The sequence below is a fragment of the Macadamia integrifolia genome, unplaced genomic scaffold (assembly GCF_013358625.1).
Source record: "Macadamia integrifolia cultivar HAES 741 unplaced genomic scaffold, SCU_Mint_v3 scaffold_110A, whole genome shotgun sequence".
In the NCBI taxonomy this organism is placed as follows: domain Eukaryota; kingdom Viridiplantae; phylum Streptophyta; class Magnoliopsida; order Proteales; family Proteaceae; genus Macadamia; species Macadamia integrifolia.
Genome location: NW_024870616.1, coordinates 91976 through 105382, shown reverse-complemented (window position 1 = coordinate 105382; position 13407 = coordinate 91976). Strand labels below are relative to the sequence as shown.

Below are 13407 nucleotides of genomic sequence, written 5' to 3'. Positions count from 1 at the left end.
GGGGGGGGGGTGGACAAAGAACACTGCTCGATAGTGTCCCCCTACACCCTCTCACGTTGGGCAGTGAAATGACCACCCTGGCCTCCGCCGCTCCCCTTGGATGCCCATGTGTGCTCTCCCATTGGCACTTGGCAGCAGACCCCTTCCCAATAATAATAATAAATAAATAAATGGCCCTGCCCAAGTATCTGGACATATATCTAGGCAGGGTGTGATCCCAAAGGCATTTGGGATGTGGGCTGAAATTGCCACCCTACTGTGATATCCAATGTTGCATAATCAAATTTGCAAGACTAGTGAACTTGTTTTTTTCTTTCTTTCTTTTCCTTTTGGTAAGAAAAAAATGGTTTACATTTGATGGTTAATGTCATCTAATCATCTCTATTGGGTTTGGTTTTGTTAAAAGTGTGATTTGATTGGACCCTCCTTCCAGTACATGACTGTAAATCTTCCCGAGGTCCGTAATTATGGAAGGAGGATCTGACAATCTGTCCAGATCTATATCCTGAATGGAAGAACTCCAGAAGCTTGTTCTTTTATTAATATGTCTCATTTCTGTTCTTTGAGTCTTAATGTCAATCTGGAAATCTTCACTTTCAGGCATTTAGACCTTTCATTTTATATTGTACATTTGGAGAGGAGGCCTTACGGAATATAGAACAGGTATTCTCTTCTACAATTGAATCTTCTTCTTTTTTTTATTTATTTTTTATTTTTATGGCAAGTATTGGCTATGGCAAGAGAGTATTTGGCATATTACCCTACCATCCTGACCAACATCCTCCTGAACATTGATTTGGATTGCACTTGATCCCTAAATCCTGTATGTTGTTTGGGTGATCAGAAGTGGGATCTGACCAGGCAAAGTCATCAGGTTGCCCATTCAAAACATTTCTCCTTGTGGCAACCCTGTTTCACCTCAATTTCTTGTGACCTTTGCAGGTGACTCAATGGATAGTGTCGCATGAATGGACGATAGGAGATCTATGGGACATGTTATCACAGTACTCATCTCAGAGATTGAAGGGTGAAACTGATGCTGGTTTCTTCACATGGCTCCTTCCATCTTTGACTACATGTTGCTCTTTTTTTTCTTTTTTTCATAGAAAAAGTAAAAAATGTATTGAAGTAAAGAAGTGAACATTGTTATCTGGATTACAGACGGACATAAACAATTTCCTAACCATAGCATTGTAAGCTATATTGGCCAAAAAAATCACCATGTCATCCTTAGGCCTGAGCGAAAAGGAAAGACTAGGGAGAATATTATAGACATCTAGTAAGAGGGGAACTACGCTCCAAGGCCATGAGGTGTTTGTAAGGTCAAAAAAGAGTATATGTCTTTAGAATTGCATTAAACTTCCTACATGCTGCTCCTTTATGTCTGATGAAAGTTGTAAATCAGGATGATATTCAGATTAATGACAGAAATAATGAATGAACATTTTCCTAGACCTTTTGCTAGCTCTCTCTTGCAACTCCTATTTCAACCAGGTCAGGGGAGAATTTGGATCCCTCCATCCGGCTGTACCCTCCAACACACACCCCATGGGTGGTGTGAGATGAGGTTGGAGGTACAGCTGGATGGGGAGGATCTGGGCTCGGTGGTGGATGATGTGACCAATCAGGAAGATTTAGCATGTGAATCCCTCTGATCAAGGATTTTCACTGGATAGAATACAGATCAGTTCAACTAGCTGATACTTTCAGATTTTGGATGGAAGGGGGGGGGGGGGCGTTGTATGGCAATTGTTGTATGTTTCTCTATGTCGCCAATAGCCAGACTAGGACATCCAAACATATGGAATTAGGAAGCGCATAGAATGTCTAAAGAACTAGTACACATGCATGAATATATGAACACAAGGGGATGATTGATTGAAGGGTTAGTATTATTTTAATGAAATATAGGGGTATGCCCAAACACAGGGTCTTGTGTGTGCTTCTAGGAAGGGCATGAATACAAACTCGAGGCATGTGACCCGATGTCTAGACGTGGCCCCTATGTCCCACCTAAAAAACTCTATTTCTTGATTGAATTAGACTTGTGGAAATTGACACGTGGTTAAATCATATTCTCTTTACCAATTATTTGAATTGACACATCATTTGTCCACACGGTAGAATAGGCTTATGGAAAAAAAAAATAATAATAACTCTGGTTTGTGTCGATTTAGGGTTGTTATTTACACGTGTAACATTTTGATTGCGGGTTCACAACAAAACATGACATACGTCGTTAACACTATTATTATCTTTATCCATCCACCTGTGCAGGCGTAGACAATGGACTGGGTTTGAAAAGTGGATCGGAATCGGCCGAGGCTAATCCCGATTCCCTACGAACCCCACTAAAACCAGCTCGGGCCGATTCCGGATATTTATCCCCTGGGCTTGGCTAAATTCCAGCTGAAACTGGGGGATACTTTTCAAGTTCAAACTTTCACGCTCTGTTCTTTGAAGCATCACTTATGTTTGGGTTTTAGTAGGGTTTAACCCGAGGCAGAGGAAGAGGAGGAGAAGGAGGAGGATTTCATTTCCCAAACAAAGACAACTTGAAGAATCTATTGTGGAACTCTACCTGCAACTAACGACTGGGATATCTATTGATTGGTACTGTCTTTTGCTCTTCTCTTCTCTTACTAAATGGAAATTTCTGTTGAACAGCTCTGCTATCTATTTGGAGAAAATTCTGGCACCAGCGCTTGTAGAATGCCTTATTCCGTGCTTCTTTTCTCTTTTGATTTTTGATTTTTTTCATTTTTTTTCTTGGTAATCATGGCCTGATAAAACGTAGTTATAACATTTTTCTTCTAATTTTATCTGTACTGTATTACTATCATTTTTGCGATTATTTTTTTCTAATTTGTAGGTGTTCAGACAGGTTAATGCCTTTGTTATTCCAGATATGGCCTTGCAAAGTTCACTGAGATTACAGCATTTTCTTACGGCTCCAAAACAAAACACCATTTCTTGTTTTGCTTCTGCATTCTCTGGAGGTATCCTTCTCTCCAAAGCAACACAAAGGTCTTGTTCCTCTGTTTCTTCATCGAAGTTCAACAATTCTGCGATTCCCTCTCCAAAGTTTCCCAAATTATCTCTGGTGGTATGCCTATGTTTCTCTTTCTTACATTTAAAATCATTTTCAGGAGTGATTCCTTGTAATTTTTTGAGTTGGATGTAGTTAGTTACTTTTTGTGGCTTATGGTAACTTATGAGCAGGAGGGTAATTGTAGGAGGAGAACCAGGTTGAGAGCTTCTAAAGTTGAAGAGGAAGTTGGTTCTGATGGTGGAAGGAAAGATAAGGAATCTAAAATCGGTGGTGAGGATGACGAAGATGGACCGACACTAATGGATGAAGGAGAAAGACGGGAATGGAGAAGGAAAATTAGAGAGGTGATCGACAAGAACCCCGATGTTGAAGAGGAGGAAGACCCAGAGGAAAGGACAAAGAAAATGGAGAAACTTCTAGCTGATTACCCTCTAGTTGTGGATGAGGAAGAACCTGACTGGCCAGATGATGCAGATGGGTGGGGCTTCAACTTTGGTCAGTTCTTCAACAAGATAACAATCAAGAATGTCAAGAAAGATGATGATGAGAACTATGATAGCGACAAAGAGTTGGTTTGGCAAGATGATAATTACATTCGTCCAATTAAAGACATCACCACTATGGAATGGGAAGAGACTGTATTCAAGGACATCAGTCCTCTGATCATTCTAGTGCACAATCGATATAAAAGGTTTGTCTTCCACTTGTTCATTTAGTAATGCTTCATATGTTTTTTCTTTCCAGTTGAAGTAGATTACTGAATCTAGTACCCACTTTTAGGGGTGGGGGGGGGGGGAATAATATGAAGACCATTGTGACAGATGACATGGAAAATCTTGTCTCTAATTCATGAGAAAGCAGCCATAATCTCTTTTATGGGAAAATGTGGATGCTGGATATGGGGAAAAAATAAACAACCTTCATTCAAACCCCTTTTCTGGGCCTGGTTTGGCTCTACCTCCTTCAAATCAAGCCAGATTAGTTTCTCTTTATAATTAATAATTAGCCCATGTTGCTGTTGAGCACAACATGCATTGCATTGTTGTCAACACGGTTATCCAGGAAAATCAGTTGAGCAGTGAACTGGTGTTGTATCCTTGATGGTCAACACACTCACTCAGTTGAGCCGAGATGCAGGCATATGGATGGTCAGTCTGAAGACGAGTAGAGTTAGCGCAACTACAAGCTGGTGTTTATAATTAATCTGTAGTGTTGCTGTTGAGCACAACATGCATTGCATTGCTGTCAACACGGTTATCCCGGAAAATCAGTTGAGCAGTGAGCTGGTGTTGTATTCTTGATGGTCAACACACTCACTCAGTTGAGCCGAGATGCAGGCATATGGATGGTCAGTTCAGTCTGAAGACGAGCAGAGTTAGCACAACTAGAAGCCTATGGAAGAATTGGTTGTCTACACTCAGCAGTGATGGTAGGTAGATGTCAGTTGAAGGCTATAGTGTGCAGTACAAAATCAGGACCAAGCTAGGTAAACCGATCTGAATTGGCCCGAACCAAACCCAGCCGAGGCCTTATTGGGTTGGCATTGGAATGGGTATTATGACCTTAAAACCAAACCAAACCAAACCACACCGGAAAACGAAAGAAAGATTGAAACCGAAACCAAACCAAAATACCCCGATAAGAAACTCATAACAGCCCGAAACTTATTAAAATCCAGATTTTTTTCATCATTTTGTATAAATATGTATGTTAAACCAAACCCAAACTGCGCAAAAACCGAAACCGACCCGATAATAAATGATAAATGGAACCAAAATGAACCCGAAGCCAAACTGAACTGAAACCGAACTTTCCTTATTAGTTTGGTTTCGGACTCACCATTGCCACACTGAAACTGCCCCGAACAAATTAATTGACACCCTATTGTGCAGCCAGCTTGTGAGTTGACATGGCCGATATGACTGGACAGTTGGCAGAGGTAGTGACAGGTGGATTTTGTAGTTAAACTGGTTTGAGCTATGTATGCAAAGGCAGTCAACTTATGGTAAGACATGAAAGTTTTGTGGTGGCCAGAGTAGAGCAGACTAGACAACTTTATAGGTAGTTTTGAAACCCTTTTATTAATTCTGGGTTGAAGCAAAACACTAAAAAACTCTAGCCTTGTGAGTAAACTCTTACCACTTCAAGAATTGGGTCAATCCGAGTTTGGGCGAGAAAGTTATGATTCTCAAACATTGATTCAACACATGGTGTCCAAAACACCCGTTTTGCACATAAAGTGACTTCTGGCCCATTTTTGGATGTCTTTCACTCTATTTGTGTTGAAGCTCAAAGCATAAGAGTTGTAGATCTTCGAGTCTTCTTTCCAACACCGTAAAAATCCAGCATCGAATGAGAAAGATATGGCAGTTTTTTTGACAGGGTATACAGAAGGTGGTTGAACTGCCCATGGTCTGGTCGAGAGCGTAAATGAAGCTTTTTTTGGCTTCTTAACCACGGAATTTCTCCGCGGTGAGAGAACCTTTTGGAGAAACAGATTAGGGAGAGGAGAAGTTGAGAGAGAAGAAGGGAGGGCTCTTAAGTGAAAAGCCAATGCTACATAAAGCTTCTATTGAAGGCTCCAAAAGGGAATGTTGAATAATGCATTGAAGAACAAGCTAAGGTTTGAGAGGTTTTTGATGAAGCAAGGGAACAGAAATAAGAGAGAAAGAGGAAGTCTCTATATGCAAATCCTTTGGCACCTTTCATTCTTGAGTGCTCAATGATCTATTGAAGGCAAAAAGATTGGTGGTTAAAGAAATTATTGAAGACCTAATAAGGGTTTGAGAAGATTGGGAAGAAAAAAGAAGAAAAAGGTTTGTGAGAAGAAAAGGAAGTAAGAAAGAAGAGTAGTGTGTCAATGGTTAAAGACATCTAATTGACGCATCTCCAGAGGTTACCCAGCTGAGTAGGTGACATTTTTTGAAAAATCCCATCTGTATTGTATTTCACAGTAGGCTAGGTGTTTAAGATGTTACCTAAGTCAATACTTGTAGTCCATTGCTTATAATCGGGGCAGTTCATATAAACCCCTTATTATTGTATTCTGAGCTATTAAGTGGGTGCTTGATAGTTGGGGATTGAAGCTTCTGTGTATTGGGTGCTACACAAAGCTAGGGGTTTGTGCTCTAGTGTTGTGGGTGGGACACAAAATTGTATTGTGCATTATACCAGAGTAGGATTTAGATCGTAGCCCAAGCTATCATTTGCAAAAAGAATGTGGGCACACTGTCGAGCCATGTATTCTCTCGTCTTGTGCTGTATGCTTGTATATACGTGTATTATATTTTGTTTGTTGCAGGATGTTTTGTGAAGGTTGGGATGTATGACGTGTAACTGGTAATATCCCTGGTTGATTATAGCCATATATGTGTATGTGTGTGTACTGCGTTTGATTATCAACTTATAACAATGACAATAATAACAACCTTGGAAAATTTGGGACCTAGTGGTTGCAGTTTGAGTAGGGAAACAGCTTCTCCGTGAAGTGGGGTTTAGGCTGTATACATTATGACCCTTTTCAGACCCCGCGGTGGCAGGACCCTCATACACTGGGTATGTCCTTTAAAATTATAGAGGGCAGACCTTGGTGCAACAGTAAGGTTGCTACATTGTAACTGGTTGGTCATGGGTTTGAGTCGGGAAAAAGCCTCGCCACAAAGCCGGGGTAAGACTGCATACATTATGACCCTCACCGGATCCCACAATGGCAGGAGCCTCGTCCACTGGGTACACTTTTTTTTTTTTTTGTTAATCAAATGCAGAAGGAATTTTATTAATGGAAAAAAAGGAAAAAGTTTACAGTTGTAACTGTGTCTGTTTCTGCAACTCATACTGTGCATAGAAGGACATGAAAAGTTGTACATCAGAAATGGTCATTGATTTGCCTTTTAACACTCCATTCATCATCTATGAGTGCCCTTAGATCAGGTGGCCCTGGCTAAGTGCACAGAGTTGTGATGCAAGTTCTTATTTCATGGTACCTATGGTGAGCTTCTCTCAACGTCCTTATGATTTCAAGCTTCTTGTAGTATTTCTCATCCTTCGAGTGTCTATGCAAGTATACAGCCATTCGCTGATGAGATCTTCATTGTATTTTGGTGTCTTTTTGTCTTCTTTTTGATGCGGATCCGGATTCCAAAATTGAAATCGGATCTCTTAGGGCCCACTTGGCACAATTGTACAGCTAAATACCAAAGAAAATGGCAATTCTGTAAATAATTTGAAGTCTCTGATAAAGGGTGGCAGTATGGTAAATAGTTGGTAACTCTAACATAAGAGAAATCTCAAAGGGAAAAGCAACGTACAAGATGGGGAGGGGTAGACTTGGAACTAAGAATTAAAATAGGTTAATTGAGAATAATAAAAGAAGATAAGGGGTAAATCTGGGATTTGATAAAGGGTGTAAAACCTACTTTATGAGGTCTTCTTCAACCTTAGACCACGATGGAACTCAAGACCAGCGGCAGCCAGTCATCTTCAACTCGACCCAGCTTTGCAAACAAGGTCCTAGCGCATGGAAGATCACATGCAGGTTCGGTACATCACCAGCACTGTCGGTTCCATCCCTCACAGATGCCAAACAAGAGCTTAGATTAGATATTCCAAATCTGAAATTTCTCCAAACAGAGACCAGATCTGCACTCAATCAACTCACACAACAGGAACAAAGCTTTGGGGTTATTGTTATTGGGTTTGAGTCACCTCCATGGTAGCTTCCATCAACCCAAAACTCTGATTCAATCTGTCACAGAATAGGGGGTCAACAAGGTCCTTTGTTGACGTTGGTCTATCCCCCAGCACAGACGGGAAACAGTAACCAACAAAAATAAAAGGGGTAATAAAAAGTGGGAGATAAGTAGGGATGACAGGAAGAAGAAGAGATGGAAGAGAGTGATGGGAAAGAAAGGAGATCAAGGGAGTAAGAAGATTATGAAACTCACGGCATCTATGGTTTCCGCCAAGCAATAAGCTGTCATTCAATTTCTTCAAAATCTCAAGTCTGAGTTCTTCTCTTATTACAAGGCTATTTAAAGAAAATAATGGCATAATTTTGGAAGCTAATTAAAAATGGAAACTAAACCTAAATAACAACTAAAATAAAATCAAATCTACATAAAAGATTGTTAATCTAATCTCCAAATAATAAAGGAAAGTAAATAAAAATCAAGTCAAAATATAGTTCCCTAAATCCATCGCTGAGCTGCATCACTTTTTTTTCCCCATATTTTTTCTTCCAAAATTTTGATGAGGTTGAAACTGTTACAATTTCAAGGAAACCAAATATTTCATTCTACCTTGGAGTTCTTACAATATTTTCAGCATTATATACAATGGTTTTTTAAAATCAGAGAGGTCAGATGAAAACATGACATTGTTTATATTTATGTATTTAAGCCTGACTACTATTTATTATTTGGTGAGAGAGATTTGAAAAGGTTTTTTTCCCTACCCGTAAGATAGAAAGCTTTTGAGAAACACCCTCATGTTGTCTATATGCCTTCATTCCATTAGAAGTTTAGTACTGAGCTCTAAAACTTTATTAGAAATGAAAAATAGAGGGCCACCTTTTTGGTAGATCAATAGCGTGTGTATTTTCTTGCATTGGAATATTTAGTTTTCAGGAACACCTTCATGTAGTTCACATGCCCACATTTTTATATTTTATGAATTCACCATAGTACTCACGACCTATCTGTGATGATTTTCTTCTGGAATAAATTCATTTTTAAGCTCCATGTACATACATGCATAAGAAGTTTGATCTGCCTTTTTGGTTAGGGATGGACTGTAGAAGTTAATTATCGTGATGAATTTTTTTTACGTTTCGTGATGCAGTTGCATTAGACATTAATCTCTTATGGATGCCTATGTGTAAGTAAGAAGGCCCCCAAGGAGTGGTAGGCAGTCCATTAGGTTGAAATTAAGCTTTGGGTATTTATATTGTAGGTTGGACCTTTTATTTTCTCAGGTTTCATTGTAACCGGCCTTTTTTTTCCTTTTGGGTAAACAAATGGGCCCATAAAGTGGGGTAAAGTTAGTACACGAAATTAGTGTCTTAAGTGTTTGAGTTAGATTAGGAACTTTAATAGCTTTTAAGACTTCTGGTTTGGGCATGTATACTTTAAGTTTGTGTAAGAGAGTGATTAGGAGTCCTTTAATGAGTCAATTTAGGAATTTTTGGTCTTAGTATACAACAACAACAACAACAACAACAAAGCCTTGTCCCAACTTAATGGGGTCGGCTACATGGATCCAAGGAAAGCCAAAGAAAGAGAAAATAAAATGCGTTAAGGGGATAGATTAGTAATCACTAACAAAGTAGAACACAACTATGGTCTTAGTATATGCAATCCATATAGAATTGTTTTAAGAGTTTTGGAGTTGTTGAGATTGGCATACGGGTTTGGTATCGCAGACCTGATTTCTTTTCTTCTCCTCTCTGCTTCTCCATTGATTACAAGGTTAGTCTCTGCAATTCTCCTCTCTTCTTATCAATTTTTAGTTCTGATCTTGTTCTTTACATAAAAATCTGATCTTTGTTCTGGTTTCTTGAATTCCTCCAACTAGGAATTTTCTGAAACTTCCAATCTAACCATGAGATTTCAATTCCTCTCATAGTTGTCATGGCGCCTAGGCAAACCAAGACGGTCAAGGGGGCAAAAATTTAAGGCGACCAAGGAACCAGTCCAGACAAAACCGCCTGGATGCCTAGGTGACATCTTGACAACTATGATTCTACTTCCATGCTTAGCCATTGGTTTCTGTTCTAAAGTATCCCATGGCTTTAAAATTCCATCTTCTGACAAATTTTGGTTTTTCTGTTTCAAGTTTGATTTCATTTGACTTCATTCAACTTGATTTTCAAGTTCTATTTTATTCTCTGATTTCCTATTTCTGGTTATTACTGGAACTGTTATGTTGTGTTGAAAGCCTGAAACTGATTTTTAAATTGGATTTTCTGAAATCTCCGTCGATTCTAATTTTTGAAAATTCCTGCTCTAAGTAGGAAACTTCAGATCCTATGTATCCAATCAGATCAACTTGAGATTTCAGTATTCTATTCTTCACCATTAAATATACCTTTGACCAGAGTTTCGGGCCTAACAGAGTATCTGATTTCAATTAATAGAAGTTCTTCCTAAGCCGTCACTGTGATTCTGGTTTTATGGAAGGATTTCAGAATTCCTAAGCCTTGGGTGATTTAGAACCCATTATTTCGACTGCTTCCAGATTTAGCAAGATGTCGCTGTTTCTGGATTGTCAATTTTTTTGACTGTTCTCTTCTTCTCCTTCATGAATTACCACTATGTTGGTCATCTTGACTTACTAATCTACACATCTCAATTCTCAAGAGGGTAAGCTCTCTTTGTTATTCTAAGCTTGTGTGGTTCAACACCCATTCCCAGCGGGTAGTCAATTGTCCTAAAGCTGATCAAGGACTATGCATCCATAAATGCTTTTATGTATCAAGATTCCAATTCAAAAAATTTCCCTTAAAAATTATCTTTGTACTACAGCCCTATCTCCTACCCAAATTGATACTAGGGGAAGTCTCTGATCAAAACCTATATACATGAATAGCTTCCACGTCTAATGTATTCAGTACAATTAGAAGATTTTACCTCTCTGGCCTTAGATGTAACGCTGTAACTTTTTGAAACCTACCCATCCAACTTGAAGTGATCTGTTTGGGCAGAATTTTATTCCATGTGATCGTTTATGTGGGACCCACTTGACACTGGAACCTAAAACTCATACCTGCAAGCACGTTGCAAGTTATACGTGGCCCACCCTGTAGAATGGGCTAGGTACCCAGACCTAGGATTTTGCCATAACAATCATACTTGAACTAGATCAATAGTTTATCAACACCACAAGTATTTGTACTGAAAGTTCTGATGCATCTTAGACCCCGGGAGAATGAAAAGGTGCGAGACGAATTGGAGAAAGCAGTCCATGTCTTTTGGAACTCCAGGCTGCCTTCACCGAGGGTTAGTGAGGCTATTTCATCATCTCTTCTTTTGCTGCCTCCTATGAACTTTCTCTTTTCTAACATTTTCATGTTGTATGCAACAGTGTGTTGCAGTTGATGCTGTTGTTGAACTTGATTTGGTCTCTGCTTTGAAGGTCTCTGATTTCCCTGAGATTATCTTCACTAAAGCTGGGAAGATATTATACCGTGAGAAAGGTATTGGTCAATTAAAGCAATCAGTTTAATTTTCTGCCACTTCCTTCTCTTAATTTTTTTTCCTTGCTATGTGTTTATGTTCAGCAAATCGAACAGCAGATGATTTGTCAAGGATAATGGCATTCTTCTACTATGGAGCAGCCAAGCCACCATGCTTGAGTAATGATGGAGATAGTCAAGAAGTGATTCCCTCTTTAGCAAGAAACAAGAAGGAATGCTGAACTGAGCAAAAATGTTGCAGTGCACACTGAAGCTTTAAATGTGTATTGTTGTCCAAACAGAATAGATAGAAAGTGTTGTAACAAAATGTAATTCAGTAACTTCTTGTGTATGATGCAGATTCAAACAGAAGCCAAGAATGATGAATTAGACTTCTCCCAATCATAGTTAGTTAAAACAGGAACAGCAAAAAAATGTGTTACAGTTGGACGGTTCAGAACAGAAAAAAGTGAAGATGGAGAGAGACCAGTTCTGGATCTAGCTTTTGGAACTGATTAGCTTATTGGTCCGGTCTGGTTTGGATTTGATAAGTTTTCCCAACAGTTCCATTTCAGAACTAAGAGACCAGTTAAGAACCGCTAGACCCGGTATACATTGTGCAAAAACTTTGGATTTGGAATCTGTTTCTATTGGAGCTAGTGACAATTATGAGTGCAAGTTTGTTGGGGAGATCCACTAGATTATGGAGTGTTGTTACATTGAGATCATGATCCAACAGGATTATGGAGTGTTGTTACATTGAGATCATGATCCAACAGTTGCAAAATGTCACTCATCCTTTTGAACCATCTTCTACACGTATTCTCCATACCTACATATGCTTTTATCCTTCTATATATCTAGAAAACTTATATTCTTAAAATGAGACAAATTTTCCCTGATAAATAACACCAGCAGCCCATCCTGATATTATGAGTTTTTGAGTCGGTAACACCTGTGTAAACTGAAATAATAGAGTTCGCAACGGCAATGGAGTGTTGGGCTGGCCTTAATGATGTGTTCAAAGAGAAAAAAATGTGGGGAGTAACCTGTTACCAATTAGAGGGGCAGGATTGGGCAGTCCAATACTTCACATTATTGAAAATAGAAAAGGCTTAGGTTTAACCTGTGCATATGTAGCCTGATTTCTATATATCCAAATGCAGCAGTAAGATATTATCAAAGTGCCAAAGAAATTATTTAAATCAAAAGCAGGTTTAACATCAGAGTTAAAGAAATACATAATAAGAGTGTTAAAATAGCAACTGATTAAAATTTCAGTTCGTAGTCCCAGGGGACCAGCAGCCCATAGCCTCTTGGAAAACTCGCTAGAGAGGAAAGTATACCATACATATCATGCTGAGTGTGGCAAAGGCCACAGGTTGGGTCAACTTTTAACCATTTTCCCAAAATATCTTTGGTAGGAATCCCTCCATAAGCAAGTCTCTAAAAAAAAAGAAGTTTAAATTTTGGGTGTAATTTGAGTATTAAAAAAAATCACCACTAGTGTGAGCATAGAGAAGCAAGAACACCTATTTGAGAATCCATGAAAGTTAGCATAGGTACCACGTTTTAAAATTTTCCCAACAAGTTTAGTGGTTAGAACCCCCTTTTTTTGAGAGGTGATACCACCATCTGTCACTGTCTCAGGAAATTGGAGTTTGCAATATTTTGTTAGCCAATGGTTATCTTTATACTTATGAATGAATACTGATGGCGACAACAACTACAACAAACAGACTCAACTTTATCTCAACTTAATGGGGTCAGCTACATGGATCCATCCGTATAAAAACAAAAAGGTCAAAAAGATAAAGATATTTATGATTGAATATTTAATTATTTTTAAATACTTAGGAACTGATATTTTGTTATTATGCTAAAGTAAGATTTTTTTTTTAATACTATAATAGCACCTGGAACCCGCTCACCCATTAAATGCATTTCTAGATCTCAAGTTTGGAACCGAGTGGGCCAATTCTGGTCCTGACCCCTAGGGTAGGGAGATGCAGGCATACATATTCGTTCCTAAAAGGACAGAATACTCCTAGCCATCCTTTCCCAAAACCCAAGCATTCTAATTTCTCAAAGCAGACCCCTACCAATAACTAATATTGTTTGGGGTTGGGCAATCTATCAAATGTTGATCAAATGTGGATGATATAGGTTGCTTTCTCCGAAATAG

General features: G+C 38.9%; 2 protein-coding genes across 10 annotated transcripts in view; both read left to right on the top strand.

Annotated features, from left to right (window-relative positions):
• The window catches only part of LOC122070794 (poly(ADP-ribose) glycohydrolase 1-like), a 16216-nt gene extending 14762 nt beyond the window's left edge, over nucleotides 1-1454 (top strand). For all 4 annotated transcript variants that reach the window (XM_042635017.1, XM_042635016.1, XM_042635015.1 and 1 more), the window contains 2 exons: nucleotides 601-663; nucleotides 943-1454. In XM_042635017.1, the coding sequence (XP_042490951.1) occupies nucleotides 601-663; nucleotides 943-1140 (261 nt within the window). In that variant the 3' untranslated portion in view covers nucleotides 1141-1454. The remainder of the gene's footprint in view (nucleotides 1-600; nucleotides 664-942) is intronic.
• Nucleotides 1455-2400: 946 nt separating this feature from the next.
• Nucleotides 2401-11624, top strand: LOC122070791 (thioredoxin-like fold domain-containing protein MRL7L, chloroplastic). 6 transcript variants are annotated; one of them, XM_042635000.1, is made up of 6 exons: nucleotides 2401-2613; nucleotides 2907-3106; nucleotides 3223-3743; nucleotides 10965-11046; nucleotides 11132-11243; nucleotides 11328-11624. In XM_042635000.1, exons 2-6 carry the CDS (start codon nucleotides 2909-2911, stop codon nucleotides 11462-11464), a joined length of 1050 nt encoding a protein of 349 aa, XP_042490934.1. In that variant the 5' UTR covers nucleotides 2401-2613; nucleotides 2907-2908; the 3' UTR covers nucleotides 11465-11624. The 6 variants fall into 6 exon arrangements, with proteins under 6 accessions (XP_042490934.1, XP_042490932.1, XP_042490935.1 ...); XM_042634998.1 differs by having other exon boundaries at nucleotides 2885-3106; XM_042635001.1 differs by having other exon boundaries at nucleotides 2881-3103.
• The last annotated feature ends 1783 nt before the right edge of the window (nucleotides 11625-13407 follow it).

Coding starts and splice junctions, on each gene's coding strand:
- LOC122070791 (XM_042635000.1), top strand. CDS start 2,909: ATGGCCTTGCAAAGTTCACTGAGATTACAGCATTTTCTTACGGCTCCA. Junction 3,107..3,222: donor TTCCCAAATTATCTCTGGTG/GTATGCCTATGT, acceptor ACTTATGAGCAG/GAGGGTAATTGTAGGAGGAG. Junction 11,244..11,327: donor GATATTATACCGTGAGAAAG/GTATTGGTCAAT, acceptor GTTTATGTTCAG/CAAATCGAACAGCAGATGAT.